Here is an 18,804-nt window from a genome sequence, read left to right as displayed (position 1 = left end):
CATATTTGCGGTACTTTACACGCAATTTTTATTAAAATTTATTATTATCGTAATTAATTCAAAGCACATTTCCGCCATCCAAAAATAGTGTAAAAGGTTCAAGTTTAACCCTAGCAAGGCTCCTAAACTGAAAACATCATTAAAATTAAGTACCGGACGCCTATTACCCAACCCTGGAAGCCTCAGTGCGTGAGTCTGATTCGCACTTGGCCGGTTTTTTTCAAAACATGCAGATTTTAGTAGTTTTTAGTCTAGCAGCTACGCAGCTAGCAAAATCTGGTCACACCTATGGGTCACACTGCCAACATTTGACAGTTCACTCACTGACAACTGACAACATTGACAGTTGACAGTGATTGGTCAGTGAGGTCAGCACTCAGCTTTTGATTTTCATTATTTCCATATGATTTCCATTCATATGTATATTTAAAGTTCGTGATTATTATAAAATAATATAATACACCGAAATCTAATACTCTTTGAATAAACACTACGTAATACGTCCTACTATGTGACAAAAAAAGTATTTTTTGCTTGTTAATTGTTTGTACACTTACAAAATTCTATTGTTCTTGGAATTTCAGCAATTACATTTATTTTAATTGTTTTATGCTCTTTTTTGAGACTAGATCTCTAGGTCTAGAATCTAGATCACAGCTTTAACAACGCTGCATGTTAAAAGAGCGCGAAGAACATCACCGCTGTTTGAACGAGTATGACAGTCATGTATATATGAGTTAATACGTTCAAAGAGTAGTAAAAGTGGTTTGTATAATCATAATTACGGCGGGCCGGCGAGTATTTCATTTGCCAGTTCGTCGCCTCTCGTGGCGCAAATCAGTTGCGATGATAACACTACTCGGAGTCGCGGCGGCAATAATCGCCGTTTGGCTGTACGTTGGCTTTCTAGAAACACTTATAGTGACCTCAATCCTCGGAGTTTTGTATGTTTTGGTTTTTCACTCAAGATGGTGTTACGTTGCTATCAAAACGGCCCCACGGGATCTCAGGTAAAGTTGACCTCAGAAGTTTCCATAATTATTCTTATTTTGTAACTTTATTGAGTACATATTTGCAAGTTCATTGAGTACAAAGGTAATCAACTGGACTTACTAAACTAGTTAAGTGTATTATAGGTGATATGAATAATTTTGCCTTGTAATGTATGAGACAAATTGGTTCTGATGATTAAAAACATGCCAATTGCAGACTACTGGTCTCTAACCTTTATTTTACATTTTAATCATTATTTATTGATATGTTATATTTTTTTATATTATTAGGGTCCCATACTTCAAAAGGAAAAAAGGAACATTTATAGGATCACTTTGTAGTCTGTCTGTTGTGTCTTTCAAGATCCATTAAGGGAATAAAAATTTATAGGGTACTTACCCGTTGAGCTAAAATCGTGAATTTTGGTGGGTAGGTAGGTATGTAAAGAGGAATATCTGAACCTGATTTTGAGGTAACATCACAAAAAATTAAAAAGCGTTATTTCTTGTATGATAGTATGGAACCTTTCATGTACGAGTCTGATTCACAATTGACTGGTTTTCTATACTCGGATACTTACCTGCAGGTCTGCACAGGTACATTACTGAGAAGTGGTACAAAGAGTGCAGTGTAAAAGTTTTTGTAGCTCACTTTCAGCTGCCAAAAAGATTGAATTGATTTTATTGAACTATACAAAGTTATAAAATAAATATTTGTGTTTTTAGAGCATTATGGTGCTACATCAAAATATTGATAATGACGAGAAAACTTACAAAAAAAGATTGGACATTACCCGATATATTCCATGAGACTGTGCAGAGACATCCAAAAAAGCCTTGTTTCTTATTCCAAGATGAAGTGTGGACATTTGAGGAGGTCAGTGTGACTTTATTATCACTTTAAAAAATATGTTATAAAGAGTTTACTTTGTCTGTATAGAAAAAGTATTGCCTTACTTTACATTGTGAGTATAATAAATTAAATTAAGTAGGTATATAATACACAATATATATGCTTTAGATAGGGAAGCTTTTTGGATGATGATCACCAAACTTCGGTTCGAAGAAGGCATGTGATGGTGATGATGATAGAATGAACAACATTATACTTAAGCAAAATTTTAAACATACATTTGAGACAAAATATTTGTAAGGGGCCCAAACTACATAAAGGTCTATCATTACATCAGTATATCTATTATAATGTCAGCCGAACTAAAATTGCTCGGCGTCCAAAAGGGGGACATTATTGGTCTCCTTGTGAACAATTGCGCTTTGGCACGGGAACGCGGGACACGGTAGCATTACTCCACTCAACCAGCAAGGTAAAGCGTTGCTGAACTGGATCAATGTGATGTCTTCATATTTCCATTTCTTCGTAAGGATCCCAGCGCATTAATCCCTAAGTAGGCAATCAGAGGTCTCGTTAAATAGATCTTAAGGTTTTAATACATTTACCAGGTTTATGTCTTATTAATGCTATGATCCTAGGTGGAAAACTACAGTTTGCGCGTGTCAGCCGTGCTAAAATCGCTCGGTGTCAAGAAAGGGGACATTGTGGGGCTTCTTGTGAACAATTGCGCTCAGATGCCGGCATTGTGGCTCGGGAACGCGCGACTCGGCGGTATTACTCCACTCATTAACACCAACCAGCGGGGCAAAGCGTTGATACACTCGATAAATGTTGCCAAATGCGATGTCCTTATATTTTCCGACGACTATCAATCAGGTTAGACCTACGACCTTCTTGTGTTGTCCATTTTATCATTGGTGTTAAACTTAAGTTTTTGTTCTCAGCAGTCGACTACTGATTAGAATAAAATAGAAACTTTTTACATACCTGTGTATGATTATATTTTTATTTTGAATACTCAAATCTACCGATTAGGGTTGTTGAATATTTTGACATCCGCGGATGGGGATGCGGATTATTAGAAGTCCACATCCGCGGATGCGTTTGCGAATGCGGATGCGAATATCTGTAACACCCTTGTTGTGTACTATTGTACACTTCTTGATTGGCCAGTTAGCGAACGAAGATATCAACTAGCAAAGACGCGCGAGGCACGGCGCCACTCTGGCCACACTCATTTGCGGATGTCTGAATAAATGCGGATGTTCCACATTTGCGGATGCGAATATCCGTAACACACCTGCTACCGATGCCAACTGAACTAGCCTTCTAGCTAAACCTTAATTTCTAGTCCAAAGCCAGCCAGATACATCTGAATGAAATGTGAATGTGTTCAGTCCTTAACATAATTAGCAGATAGGTGTCATTATTCACATGTTTGTACTTGTGCGACGTCAAAAGACTCGCTTCGTCGCTCCTTCATTCAGAAGTCTCAGTGATTGCTAAATTGCTATCTAGAACTTGATAAAATTGTCCATAATAGATATGTATAAGTTAGCATTGGTCACTACAAATAAGGTGAACTGGACATGTTATATTATGAGTAGCAATAGTTTTTAATTCTCTCAACTTTTGCACCCCCCAAGAATGTATTTTTATTTTCAGATCAAATTTTTCCTTGTCCTTACTTTTTGCGTTTTTTTAGCTAACTTTCTACTTTAGTTTTTGTTAAATAGTTAACGTTGTGTAAATATTTTTAAGAAATTTGTAAGCCAAAACCTCAATGATTTTTGAAGAAAAAAAGCATTAAACATACCCTACACTCCTAGACGGAATCGTGATGCTATGCCCTATTAATTATACTAGGAAGATACCTACTATTTGTATGCTATTACAATTTTGGACACTTCCTTGCAGCAATCCAAGACATATCAAGTGAACTGAGCCCTTCATTGAAACTATTCAAATTCACTCCCCGACGGCTTAATCCGTCTAAACCTGAACCGAACGCTGCCGGCGACGGCATCGCGGACTTGACGTCACTACTCGAAGCCACGCCGCCAATGCCGTGGACTTTGGCTGACGCTAATGGCTTCCAAGGGAAATTGTTATACATTTACACATCTGGAACCACTGGTCTTCCGAAGGCGGCTGTTATCTCTAATTCCAGGTGAGATGCCGTAAATATAAAATAAATTTAAGTAAGTACATAAATTGCTTGATGATGCTCGCGACTTAGTAAGTAAATAGGATAAAGTAGTAAGAAAATTTTTAGGATAGGATTTTTGAAAATCTCAAGGGAACTCTTTGATTTTGTGGGACAAAATGTAGTCTGTGTCCGTACCCTGGATACAAGCTATCTGTGTACCTACCTATCAAAATTGGTTAAACGGATGGGCCATGAAAAGCAAGCAGACACTTTCGCATTTCTACTATTAGGTATGAATATTGATATGGATTAATAATAATCAAGTAAGCCCTTTCATTTTGAGAAGAAACACGTTCTTAGTAGTAGACTGGCGATGGATGGGATCAGATGATGATAATAGTCAAAAGCAAAGAAGATGAAGTGATAAAATTATAACAATTATGTATGTAAAGTGTAAACAAAAAATCCATACTTAATATTATAAATGCGAAAGTGTCTGTCTGCTAGCCTTTCATGGCCCAACCGTTCAACCGATTTTGACGAAATTTGGTACAGAGATAACTTGCATCCCGGGGAAGGACATAGGCTACTTTTTATCCCGGAAAATCAAAGAGTTCCCACGGGATTTTAAAAAACGAAATCCACGCGGGCGAAGTCGCGGGCATCCTCTAGTAATAAAATAAATATCTTTGCTTTTCCTTACAACTAACTCTCTGTAGGAAAATGTTGACGGACGATTTCTACGAAACACTACCGCAGGAAAGCGTACAGTATCTGTTTTTGGTACATACCTTCCTACAAGAATAATAACAGGATACATATATCAGTTACATAAGACACGTCCGTTACTGTTTCTGTACACACTTTTTTGGAGAGTGACTAGTTTTTCTAAGTCATGGCTTGTATTACTTAGTTATTATTGTCATAATCTGTTATTGTGTGTCTAATAAAAAAACTATTAAAAAAACCGGCCAAATGCAAATCAGTCTCGCGCGCCGAGGCGAGGGTTCCGTACCACAGTCGTATTTTATCGTCATTTTGCACAATAAATCAAAAACTATTATGCGTAAAAATAAATAAAAATCAGTTTTAGAATCTACAGGTAAAGTTCTTTTATATAATATTGACATTATGTCTGATTTAATTTTATAGTGTTATTTATCCTTTTGGCAATGTTTCCTAGGAAAAATAACGAAGGCCTATTAGGATTAGTGTAGACTTACGACGAACTGAAACACAACTCATTTATTCAGATTGAGTACCATTGTACTCTTTTCAATTTTGGAATTTGTAATACAATGATGTAATGGTGATAGTAAAATTAATTACCGCAAATTCACGGTTTTCGGATTTTTCGCTTTACTTATGTTATAATTATAAGACATTGCTACCTGTCAAACATGATATAGGCCGACGCAACCCTAGATTTTGATTCCCTTCACGGGACAGAAAGAGACAAGACGACGAAGTAATCCTATGAGAGCTCTTTTTTTCTCTGGAGACACGGAACCCTAAAAATGAAGTCATCATCATCATCATGATCAACCCATCGCCAGCTCACTACAGAGCACGGGTCTCCTCTCAAAGTGAGAAGGGTTTTGGCCATAGTCTACCGCGGATTGGTCTCTCAGGCATGCAGGTTGCCTCACGATGTTTTCCTTTACCGTTAAAGCAAGTGATATTTAATTACTTAACACGCACATAACTCCGAAAAGTTAGAGGTGCGTGCCCGCGATCGAGCCCCCGACCTCCGATTAGAAGGCGGACGTCCTAACCACTAGGCTAAAAATGAAGTATATAATATTAAGATTTAACTACCTATGATCTTATATTATTATACTTAGATAATATCTGCACGAGCAAGTTTATGTAATAAAATTTGAATTTGACTTTGACCGTCAACAAAAAAAATTAACAAGATCGGAAAATAAAATGATGGAGGTAGTTACCTACTTTACACGTCTTTAGTGCTATGCTCTCTCGGTAAACTTTCACTGACATAATTTTCACTTTCTCGTGGTTGCCAGTTTTGCGGTTATTGTTTTTGCCAAATGTTCAATGTCCTACATATTTTATAGTAAATCCTTTGTGGTCCTTATGTTTAGATGTTGAATTTTCCTATTTTGTACCTATTCCAGAAACTATGGCATTCTATGGGCACAAAAAAAAATTTTTAGTTATATTTTTTATTTTATCAGTATAGTAATTTATAATGAATGTAATACATTGTTTTAATTACCCATATTAAGCACTCAAGTTATATACCTACCTATATAAATTATGTTAATTTTGAGTTGTAGAATAAAATCATAAATGTATAGACGCATGCTAAATGCATCTATTACATTTATCATGTGCGAAGTTTCAGTAAAACTAATTTGAAAAAACCGGCCAAGTGCGAATCAGACTCGCGCACCGAGGGCTCCGTACTACTGTTGTATTTTTCGACATTTTGCACAATAAACAAAAAAAAATAGCATAAATAAAATAAAAATAAATAAAAATCAGTTTTAGAATGTACAGGTAAAGCCCTTTCATATGATACCCCACTTGGTATAATAATCTTACTTTGAATTTTCTACTTATTACTAACTCATGGTTTTAGGATTTTCCACTTTACGTGTGCTATAAGACCTGCCAAATTTCATGATTCTAAGTCAACAGCAAATGCCCTATAGGTTTCTTGACAGACAGACAACGAAGTGATCCTATAAGGGTTTTTCCTTTTGAGGTACGGAACCCAAAAAATCATCGAAATGTTGAAATTCCTGTACAGCTCAGCAACTGATTATCCAAGTACCATGTGAAACTTGGGGATATTCTTCCCTCAACACTTTCCTAATGTTTTGTAAAATGTTCAGGCAGTAAACGGTTTTTTGCAGATATGTATTTATGGCTTGCGGCCTCCACCATATGCGGCTGAATTGTTCAGATGTCGTGTACTGCCCTCTGCCGCTGTACCACACGGCGGGCGGGGTGGTCAGCGTGGGGCAGGCCTTAGTGTTCGGCTGCACTGTCATATTGAAACCAAAGTTCTCTGCCTCGCAATATTTCCCCGACTGTGCTAAGTACAAAGCCACGGTGAGTTGGTGAGCACAGCTCACAAATACCCAGATATTTAATGCTTATTTACATAAAATGTATAAATTAACTATCGACTGTCGTGAAAAGTATATTCTTTTTTAATTGTCTCTTATCGAAGAGTGTTCAGTTTCTGCAAGTACCCGCTGTTTATACTGTAAACTGTTTTGATACAGTGATATATTTAATTACTAGATGATGCCCGCGACTTCGTCCGCGTGGATTTAGGTTGTTTAAAAATCCCGTGGGTACTCTTTAATTTTCCGGGATAAAAAGTAGCCTATGTCCGTCCCCGGGATGTAAGATAACTTTGTACCAAATTATCAAAATTGGCTAGCAAACAGACAGACAGACACACTTTCGCATTTATAATATTCGTATGGATTATTGGGATTTCCTAATATGTTTTATTATTTTATTGTTTAAATTACAGTTTTTATATCTGCCAAACTACAAGTTTGTTAAATACTATACCTATTTTGGTGCTAATTTGTAATTTTAGGGCTGGTCTAGAATATTAAAGTTCTGCGGTGTGCCGTCGTCTCTTAAAATAATGACTCAAGGCCAAGTAAACCGGTTTGTTTTTGTTTAATAAATATACATAGACATACGAGGCGGTAACAATCATACTACCAAATAGTCTGAAATCAGACTTATTAATGCATGGAAATAAAGTTTATTATTATTATTAGCATTTCTAGAATTTCGATGTCTTTTTAGGGTGTCGCACCACAATGATAAAAAAAGAACCCTAAGAGTGGACTAAATCTGTTCGTCTGGTATACATCATGCTTATTTCAATAACTACAGTAATCGCGGTATTTACTTTAGTGACGTTTACGTCCACAAAACAAAACCGCGGGCTGTCTGTCAATCTGTTAGTGAAAATATAATATATAAAAACTATAACTGCGACAATTTGTACAAACTGACTTACAATGCTGTTCGTCTTAGAAATCATAAAATGTATGAAAATGAGGAATCATCGAACTTGTATAACTTGGCTCAGAGCAATCCTATAAGTTTGGTGCCATATTAACAATTGCTCCAAATGGCTAGTTCTAACAATATGTACCATTTTTTTTTGTTGGCCGGCACTTTCGAAAAAGGCCCAAAAATGTATGGAGCTAGAATGATCTCCTTTGGTTAATGGAAACTGATTTATGCTAATTTTTATATTGAAAACTCAAAGAGTTCCTTGAGTTTTGACTTGTTGCCTTGTTCACCAGATATTCTAAATTCTAATATGCATATTGCTACTACATACTACGTCTTACCGTTTGACTCAGATGATTCTTGAGGTAGCTGCACAGTGCGTTCACCCCTCTCGCATCGCGCAGCCACCTCAGGAACTGTTTCTTAAATGGCAGGCCTATAACTGCGTACTTTTATACCTATTTACCACATTTAATGAAATACAGTGGCATATGATTTAACGTTGCATGGCACGCAGGCTGCACACTACATCGGTGAAATGTGCCGCTACGTGCTGGCCACGCCGCCGTCGCCCGCCGACAAGCAGCACAGCGTGCGCGTCATCTACGGCAACGGCCTGAGGCCACAGGTAACGCACACCCATCACCTCATCTACATCAGCGAAATGTGCCGTGTACTTATTTGTCCGATATATTTAACTAGTGGATACCCCGCGTGTGCCGCTAAAAATAAAACTATAAAAACTTTAAAACCATCTTCTCATGAAACCGGTTGCCCCAGCACATCGGTTGGATGGTTTTAAAGTCTAAAACAATTGAAAATTACAACATTTACATATTTTTGTACTTAATTTTTTCATAATGAGAAATTAGATTTATATTTAATTTTATCATAATGAGAAATTAGAATCAATGTTTGATAGGAATTTTGAGGACAATATTTTTTCACAGTAAAATTTGTATCTAATTACAGATTTGGACAGAATTCGTAACAAGATTTAACATCAAGTACGTCACTGAGTTTTATGGTGCTACGGAAGGAAATGCAAATATTGGTGAGCCTATTGTTGATATAGTTGACTAACAAATAAACGAATAGTCTCTAAACCCCTATATAGTAAGTGTGTAAGAAATTTTTGTACAAGTAGTGTTATATTATAATTACAACACTACTGTACAAAAATTTCTTGGTAAAGGCACCTTTAGGCCATACAACTTTAACCGGCTCAATCAATTGTCCTAGCTTACTCTCAGCCTTTTCATTTAATGCTCAACCTTTAAGAACGCGTCGTGCCTTCTAAATGTTCCCAAATCTAACTCAAATTATGCTCGAAATTCTATAATTCCACGCTTGGTACGTACTTATAACAATCAGTTCGTTGAGTTTGACTTATTTTACCTATCAAACAATAAATTTAAAAAGGAATTAAGAAACTATCATCGTAAAAAAAAAGTAGCTAACATCTAAATATGCATGCAATCACACACTCCCACTTACACACACACACACACACACACACGCACACACACACACACACACACACACAAGCATACACAAACACTGTTGTAATTTTATTATTGTATATACCTACATTTATTCTAAATCTATTCTGTTAAAATAGTTTTAATTATAATTTTAAGTAATCTCTTTTGGCCTTCTGTAATAATTTAAATAATAATTATGTATTTACGCTGTTGATTACTATCAAAAAAATAAAAAATAAAACTTAAATGGCAGGCCATACAACTTGAATGGCTTAAAGGTGCCATTCCATTGCTGCACACTTTGTTCAGATACCCGGTAAATGTTAGTTGCGTCTTTCTATTTGAAAGGCTTAGTCAACTGCAGGGGACAGCGGTCTTTTCATAGAAGTAAGTACACTCTACTTGTGGAACAATGGACAGGTCGCCTTAAAACTAATTCGTGAGGATTTTAATCGTGGGATACATTTATAGAAATAACCTAAAAGTACCTAATAAATAAAACATTTACAAAACTGAATATGGTATGTTCTGAATTAATTAACACCCAGGGCTTCTAAAAATTCCTATCGTTCATTGTTCGGAGTCACTGAGGGATTCAAATACTTTAAGAGCAGTGGGACAATTTGAAGAGCAGCTTGTTTGAAAAAAAAAGTGACGCGTTGACTGAGTATGCCATGATAGACCCGCTAGGTGGTCCGTGGCGTTTTCACCTAATATTGTCTGGGTACACGATATTAGATGGAAACGCCGCGGGTTTTGCCACGCTATTCGAACTTTTGAAACGTAGTATAACCTCTTGAACCACAGACAAGCTAATAAGTCCAGCTTGCCAAACTCATGAAAAGTAGAATAACTATATTACAAAATACAAAGTTTTAGAGGTTTTATTAAGCACCTGCTCAAAATTATCTGCGGCCTCTTGGTTCAAAATTGGTATTGAATACAAATAGCGGTACATTTGCAAATGTCACTCACTCGGTGACATTGACCGATATGCCGATATTACAATATAATAATAAGGGCCCACGCAGATAATGTAGAAAATTCGCTTGAGTATTTTTGAATAATTATAAATTATTGCCGCCTTTTCCCCTAAAATTGCCTCACTGAAATTACTACTAGACTGAACCATAGGCGGCCTGTTGTATTCCACTTCTCTGTACTTTTCATTTTGTTTATTAACCTAATATTATGGTGATAAACAATTTAAATGAACTCTTAAAAATTGTCAATAATGCTCTTATTGCAAGTATGTATCAGCTAATATTGGTAACTATATTAGCTGATACATATAGCATCAACTATATAAGTACCAATAGGATAGGTATCATCCTCGTTACGATATTATCAGTGGAAAATGCTCGAGCTATTGTCCAGCTGCGCTGACCCTAATTATCGTTATCGTGATATTACATATTTTATTTAACTTCATTTTTGTAAACTTGTTTTTCAACGGGATTCTTCAATTAAGTATACTGAATCGGCTCACATGTTGCACACAAATTTCTTCAATATGAATTATTCACGGTTACGGTTCAGAATGTATTTGACAGTAGGTCATCAGAGTTTACATATTTGCTACATCCATACTAATATTATAAATGCGAAAGTGTGTCTGTCTGTCTGTCTGCTAGCCTTTCACGGCCCATCCGTTCAACCGAATTTGACGGAATTTTTGTACAGAGATATTGCTTGCATTCCAAGGAAGGACATAGGCTGCTTTTTATCCCGGAAAATCAAAAAGACTTCCCACGGGATTTTTAAAAACTGGAACTGGATTTACCACGCGGACGAAGTCGCGGGCATCTTCTAGTAATGGTATAAATCTTGTTTCTTTTCTAGCTAATACGGATGGCACACCCGGCGCTATTGGTTTCGTTTCACGGATCTTTCCGAAAATATATCCTATCGCTATCATCAAAGTGGACCAGGAGACGGGTGAACCTGTAAGAGACTCTCAAGGACTTTGTCAGGTAAAAATTTAACGATTCGTAGTACAGTACCCTGCAGGAAATGTTGCACATCGAACTTTAGAAAGAGATAACGGTTTCGTAGAGCGTTGTCTCTATCGTTGAGACCGATGAGACGACGCTCTACGAAGCAGAAATCCCTTTCTAAAGATCGATGTGCAATATTTACTGCCGGTACCTGTAGCTGCAGTAGTATATAGTATAGTTGTACTCGTGATCGTCGCCATCGTCTACCGCGATACGTAGATAAGTTCACTGCTGGACATGGGTCTCTTGTAGGAACTTCCACACACAGCGGTCTTGCGCCGCCTAGATCCAGCGGCTCCCTACGATTCGTTTGATGTCATCTGTCTATTAGTGGGGGTCTGCCAACGCTGCGCTTTCTGGTGCGAAGTTGACATTTCAGCTCCACAATCCATTGTGCTATGACGGTTGCTCAGGTTCTCTTACGAATCTGCTCATTTCTGATTTGATCATGGATAAACTCCGAGCATAGCCTTCTCCATCGCCCGCTGAGTGGCTGAGCTTTGTGTGTGGTCGGAAATCGGAATTGACAAGAACATTGGATAGGACAAGTGCAAGTAATATAAATAAACATTAATTGTACGACCGAAATCCCTATACTGGCTCACAAAAGAGCATCCTCAAATGGCTGACCAGATTTTTATCAAACAGCTAAGAACTATCTCGATTAAACAGGCTTTCGAATAAAAAGTCGAGCCATCCACTCTTTGTTTTCTCCCCTTGGAAACACTTCTCAATGATCTTGTTTACTCGTTTTTAAAAAGGCATTTTTTTGTTTTTATAGGTAGCACAAGCGGGCGAACCAGGCGTCTTCATAGGAAAAATTTCTCCCAATAACCCAACACGCGAATACCTGGGCTACGTGGACAAGAATGCTTCTGAGAAAAAGATCGTAAGAGATGTGTTCGCGCATGGAGATTCTGCGTTTATTTCGGGTACGTATTGATTATTTATCTTTTCTAATACTAACGCACATCATAATAGAACATCGCTCAAATTCACGTTTAAAACCGTGTAAGTCTGAATAGTTTCGAACCTGTTAGGGGTCCAAAACTAGTTGGCACAGTAACAGCCCTGAGTTGGGATGATGACGCGTCGCCTCTTGATATAAAGTACTTTCTAGTCTCGAAAAAACGGTCAAATTCAGACTTCCGAATCTTTTTCATATTTTCCGTCTATTTACCGCCTTGCGTTAATGTTGCTCGACTAGCGCAATTGACTGATATCGTCGTAATCTTCGTTGTTTCAACCGATATATGTTCAGTGTTTTTGTTCGTTTATCCACAGGTGATATTTTAGTCGCGGATGAGTTTGGCTACCTGTATTTCCGCGACCGCACGGGCGACACGTTCCGCTGGCGCGGCGAGAACGTCAGCACCAGCGAGGTGGAAGCGGTCGTCTCCAACATCGCAGACAAGCGCGACGCCGTCGTCTACGGCGTGCTGGTGGGTGTTGCTAAATATACCATCCATCGTGGAACCTTATAAGGGAAAATCGTCCAAGTTCAATTTCGGACAGCACATCTAATTCAGGGCAGAAACAGCTAGAAAGAACCTTTGCAACCTCAATAATGCCGGAACAGCTTCTAATACTGCCTGCAGCAATTTATGTGGTGGCCCGACGCATTGGCTTCAGCGAATCGCCGCGCTATGAGTCTTCGAAGAGCTAGTGAACGCAAGACTATATATAAATATAATTTGAAACACCGGTGCAAAGTTGTCTTTCTGTCAGTAGAGTGTGTTAGCACTAATTTGTTTACGATTCGCCATATACCTACTCCCAAAAATCATTGGTGTCCTAGGTTGATCAGAATAATTATACATATTAGAATCCTTAAAAGTGAAGAAACAGATGACCTCGAAAAAGTCGTGATCTAACAAAATTATGTCGCCAATATCATTGTTTTGGAAAAGTACACTGATTATGTTTGGCAAGAGAAATCTCAATATATTATGCAATTATTTAGTCCACTATTAATTTGTCACATAGTTTTTATCGCTAAATTTTGTCCCAGGTGCCAGACACAGAAGGCCGTGCGGGAATGTGTGGGATCGTGGATGTGAACGGCACCCTAGACCTGGACAAATTGGCGAAAGGTCTGGAACGCGACCTGCCGCCTTACGCGCGACCCGTCTTTTTGAGAGTCATGACCAGTGTTGATATGACAGGTAATCATCTATTTCTACATTATTGTTGCAGATTTTTTGTTTTTCAAAATTTTTTACCCGATGTTTTGTTTATTATGGAGTTTTTCTTAGTACGAATGCTGAACCCAGCCAAAATTACGCCTATGCGGCGATATTTTGTGTGACGTTTGATATAAAATGATCATCATCAACCCGTCGCCGGACCACTACTGAGCACGGGTCTCCTCTAGGCCCCGATCTAGGAGGTTGTTCTTTGTAAGGTGTTCAACAAATTTTTAAGACTATCATTACTACAGGTACATTTAAAATGAAGAAGACTGACTTGCAAAAGGAAGGTTTCGACCCGAACTTGGTGAAGGGCGACAAACTTTTCTACTTGGATCTGAAAAAAGGCAAATATCTTCCACTGGGACCCGAAGAGTTCCAGAAAATTAGCAATGGACAAATCAGACTGTGATCATGTGACTTTACAACTTTAGCAATTACTCGAATGTTATTTGTATATTAGATTTTATTTATACGTTTAAACTTGTGAAGGTTTCCTTCAAAGTTACTTCACATAACTTTATTTCTAAGAACGGCAGACTGTAAGGTTTTTTGTTAGTGATTTGCGCGTGACTACGAACTCACCTAATGGTAAGTGTGAAGGCTCTCTCTAGTTTCCTAATTCTAATAGACCTAAATCACGGCGTCAAAAACGCTTTCTAGGAGAGCGCCATCTCGTTTAAATAGATAACTTTTTAAAGCAGTCATTCGACGCTTAACGGCACCGCTCTTCTAGGAAACTAGAGCTGCAATAGGAATATGCCATAGTTTATTTTACATCGAAAAGTAGCTTCTATAAAATCTCTAAATATTAAAAAATATTAACAATGGGGATGATGCCTAGGTCAAAAATAAATTATTTCTTAGTAATTATTAGATAGAGGGTCTTCCGAAATTCGTTAAGTCCACATTCGCTGCTAGTTTTAAGTTTGCTAACCATTTTAAATTATCGATTTAACTAAAAAAGTTCGTCAAATTACGTAAAAGGTTTATGACGTCACATCTGTGTATTTCATACAAGCTCTTATACTAAGCGAGTGTTTTGACGTTTGATAAAAAGGCGCTGATTTGACTAGTAGTCATCATCCCTATTATAGGCATACCGCTTGACTGAAAGGGCTTGTAGAGTAGGTTGTGCGCTGCGGAGGGTGACAGCGACGTTGAGTTTTTTACGTCAACTGTCATTGTCCCACCTTACAACGCGTAAAATTTAACTCCTCACGCGCCATTTTAACTCTATGTATCAAATTTCATATTAAAAGTACGATTTTAGTCGTTGTTTCAAAGGTGAACCGTACTTTTAACATGACAGTTGACCCATAGAGTTAAAATGGCGCGTGAGGCGTCATTTTGTACGGACTATACCTCACGAGCCGTCTCAGTGAAACGGTCTATAATTATTGAAGTACCCAGACTAATCAATTTACGAGCTAGCTTCATCAATGGGTCTATGGCTGGGTAGGCAGCAAATCGAAATTTTCTTACCTTTCTTTTCTTACCTTTCTTACCTTCTTTTCTTTTGTCTTGCGTTTTTTATAAAAAATATTTACTTCTCAATAGATCTGTAGATGATAATTTGGTATTCGTGAAGTGGCCAATTAAGCAAATTAGCATACAAGTCATGTGTAAAAAGTATTTTAAGAATTCTCAACTAAATAGTAATTGTTGATTGTTGAACCTAAACGTAAGTTCTTTGCAAATGGCGACATTAATTTCGAATTGACTGTTTTAAATAAAAAATAATGCCGGTGTATTGGGATTGATTTCATAGTAAATAATTTTTGAGATGCGAAAGTTTTTCTACTTTTATAACTGATGGCCGCGACTTCGTCCGCGTGGATTTACATTTTTCAAAATCCCGCAGGAACTCTGATTTTCTGGGGGAAAACCATTCCAAATTTCAGTAAAATCCGTCCAGTAGTTGTGCGATTGATTAACAAACATCCAAACATCTATACTTTCACATTTATTAAGATTAGGATAAACAGCTGGTCGATTGCGAAAATTCTGCATTCACTATTGCTATAATCTCTAATTGTTTTGATTGGAATTTATGAGATTCTTCCTGCGACAAATGACAATGCATTTTACCCAGTTACGAAAATTGACAGCTTAAGTGTGATGAGCTCATTCTGAGGTGAATGCGCTCATCATTCTGTAGCTGTCAAACTATATCATGTTCATGGAGTCGAGCTAATATAGGCAAGTAAGAAACCGCACGTCATTAGTTCGCACGTTGCGACCAAAATGTCTGTCTCTAGTGCAGTGCGGACGTTCGTGTCTCTTAAAGCTCCTTATTTTTGTTGTCGTTGTGAAGACGCACATCAATCGATTGCGGTTGTTAAGCAACGTCGACCCAACTCGGTAACTGGATGGGTGACCGAATTAGGCCCTTTCATTTTCTCCGTGCCTCAGAGAGCACGTTAAGCCGGCGGTCCCGGTTTATTATCACTATCATCTGGTAAGAATTTGAAATCTCGTTCTCTTAGTACAACAATGAGAAATACGACTATTAAAAAAAATTGTCAGTTTTTGATTTTACGTTGATCTGATGTGAATATGAAATATTTACCATTTGTACCTTGATTTGTTCTAATAAGTGTTGCGTAGGTATAGTAGATACTTCCGCTATGTGATAATATCATGTATCTATCGAATAATATAATACTCGAATGAATGCTCTATTGTACAAAATAAAATGTATATATTTTTTTCTACTGCATATATTATTCTTAAATTATTTGCAAAAATCTAAAATAAATTATCGAATTATAAATGATCTGCTAACTAAGTATCTATTTATTAATTTATTAATACTATTTATGAATAATTTTTAATGTTGTGATCATATTTTATATGTATAAATTAGTATTGAATTCATTTTAATGTATTTTTGTTGCACTTCTAATACTTTTCTCTGTACGAGTGTGTTTAGTCAGATGAAGAATATGATTTCATTTGCTCACATTGGGGTGTGCAATTAATATTTAACTAGATTAAATGTTTTGGCGTGGGTTACAAAATACGTATATATTTACAATAATATAATGTGTATAATATTTACATATTAGGATACTTTAGAGCGAATTTTATTTGTTGAAATTTTGAACGCTTAGGGATCCTTTAAAATTGAAATAATTTGCAACCACGTTATGCTATCGCCAAACTTCTTGAACTATCCGAAGTGCAGTAAACATGAAACATTTTATCCCGCCCCACAAGGTATATGTGGTGGGGCGTGCGGCTGTATGCTGCAGTCTGATCCACTCCCCACCGCTTCCCGCAGATACCTGTTTAATGCTAATGCGACGCTTCTCATCACTACCTCAGAGCATTCAAGTAGTTTGGCGTCACCTATACTCCGTCCACGTTAGTACCTAAGCAATGTTTCGTAACTAATTATTCTTTATTTCTTATTTCGTAGCTGAGTTGGTTCCGAAACATTGATTACCAACGTGGATGGAACCTACCATAACTGATTTGAGTTACGTATAATAGAATTCGAAGGCAGAATTCAGCCGGTAAATAATAATATCGAGATATTCATTAACGTTGCGCCTTTTTGACAGTCTCAGCTTTTATTATCATACTTGCTGATGCCCGCGACTTCGTACGCGTGGATTTAGGTTTTTAAAAATGTTGTGGGAACTCTTTGATTTCCTGGGATAAAAAGTAGCCCAAAAAATGTCTCTGCAAAAAATCACGTCCATCCGTTGCTCCGTTGCGACGTGATTGAAGGACAAACCAATAAACCAACAAACAAACACTTTCACATTTATAATAGAATAGAATATATTTTATTCAAGTAAACTTTTACAAGTGCTTTTGAATCGTCAACTAGTTTAATTTACCACTGGTTCGAAATGCCATTCCATATGGGTACTGATAATAATGTTAAAATGAAATATGAATGAATGTCATCAAACTAAAAAATGTGAATTATGATACTTGCGAATTGTGATAAAAATAATCTGTATTTTTATGAACCTACAGAGAAGCATTATGTTTACTGTATTAAGTATATCGGAGTTATGTGTATGAAAAGTGAAAGTAATTATTTGTAGAAACAAGTATACTATACTTAGCTATTATTTCAAGAAGTTTATTATAAATCTTTGACTTGCCGTTGAATTTGCAATATTACTGATAAAATTGTATAAAGGACTAAACACAAATAAACCTGACAGTGACGTCAATTGCACAAAATGCCACACTGAACGCGCGCGTACGTGTGTACGACTGGTAATATAAGGAGCTGTATGAAGAACGTCACAAAAAGCGCGCCTCGGTGACGGTGCACAACTGCAGGGGGCCTTTTTTATTACAAGGCTCACGCTTGACGCTAATCAAGCTTCATGGAAAGCATTGATAAGGTTTAGGTTGGATCGCGCCTGCCTAGAAGTCTATTTTTGATTTTATTCACATTATACGTGGATAGCAGAGACGCCGGAGGGACGTTCCACAGCTTAGCGGCTCGTATCAGAAACGTTACGTGGTCGTACGTACGGTCATGTGTAGATTGGATATCGACCACATAAGGATGTCAACATTTCACGGTCTGTCAATGTTCTGGGAACGAGGATTGAAAGTTCTTGATTACACTCTCCAAAGTACTCCAAAACACGCTTCATCGTGTGCACGTCTTTATGCATTTCTTTGTATTACTACTACAAAAAGTCGCGTTGGACACGTTCCATCGCGCGTTGCATGTGAGTCAGGTAGACTTTGTAAATGTTTGTTATCGTCATTTCAGTCTCAAATTGTAAGACTGATGCGAGTTTTATATCTGTATTAGGGTTTACTTAATAGAATTTAAGTTTACGAGGTATTGGGTAACATTGCTAAATGACTATTTAGTAAAGATGATTTTCCAAAGCTGTTCTTTTACTTTTTTAAAGCCTTGTTTCCAGTCCTATAAAACATTATCTTATGCTATGTGCGCTACACTAACTATAAATACCCCTTCCGCTTTCTTTAATTTTTATTATATTCTTTACCCTGCCTGTAAGGTTGCCTGAAAGAGATCGCTATTTTAGCGATAAGGCCGCCTATTGTACTTACAAACATCTTTGTTATATTTCTATTGTTTTGGTTTTGATGTACAATAAAGAATATTCTACTTT

At 37.1% G+C, this 18,804-nt stretch overlaps 2 protein-coding genes across 2 annotated transcripts in view; one reads left to right on the top strand and one right to left on the bottom strand.

Annotated features, from left to right (window-relative positions):
• Atg17 (autophagy-related 17) overlaps nt 1-18,804 on the bottom strand; it is a 179,809-nt gene that overhangs the window by 139,710 nt on the left and 21,295 nt on the right. The window lies entirely within an intron of this gene.
• Nucleotides 408-18,558, top strand: LOC117985562 (long-chain fatty acid transport protein 4-like). Its single transcript, XM_034972321.2, has 12 exons — nt 408-1,010; nt 1,719-1,869; nt 2,484-2,721; nt 3,763-4,015; nt 6,877-7,075; nt 8,529-8,639; nt 8,984-9,065; nt 11,338-11,468; nt 12,274-12,424; nt 12,777-12,934; nt 13,504-13,657; nt 13,933-18,558. Exons 1-12 carry the CDS (start codon nt 847-849, stop codon nt 14,091-14,093), a joined length of 1,953 nt encoding a protein of 650 aa, XP_034828212.1. The 5' UTR covers nt 408-846; the 3' UTR covers nt 14,094-18,558.

Source organism: Maniola hyperantus, chromosome 1, assembly GCF_902806685.2.
Source record: "Maniola hyperantus chromosome 1, iAphHyp1.2, whole genome shotgun sequence".
In the NCBI taxonomy this organism is placed as follows: Eukaryota; Metazoa; Arthropoda; class Insecta; order Lepidoptera; family Nymphalidae; genus Maniola; species Maniola hyperantus.
Note: the sequence above shows the minus strand (reverse complement) of the source record. Positions and strands in the feature narration are given on the sequence as shown.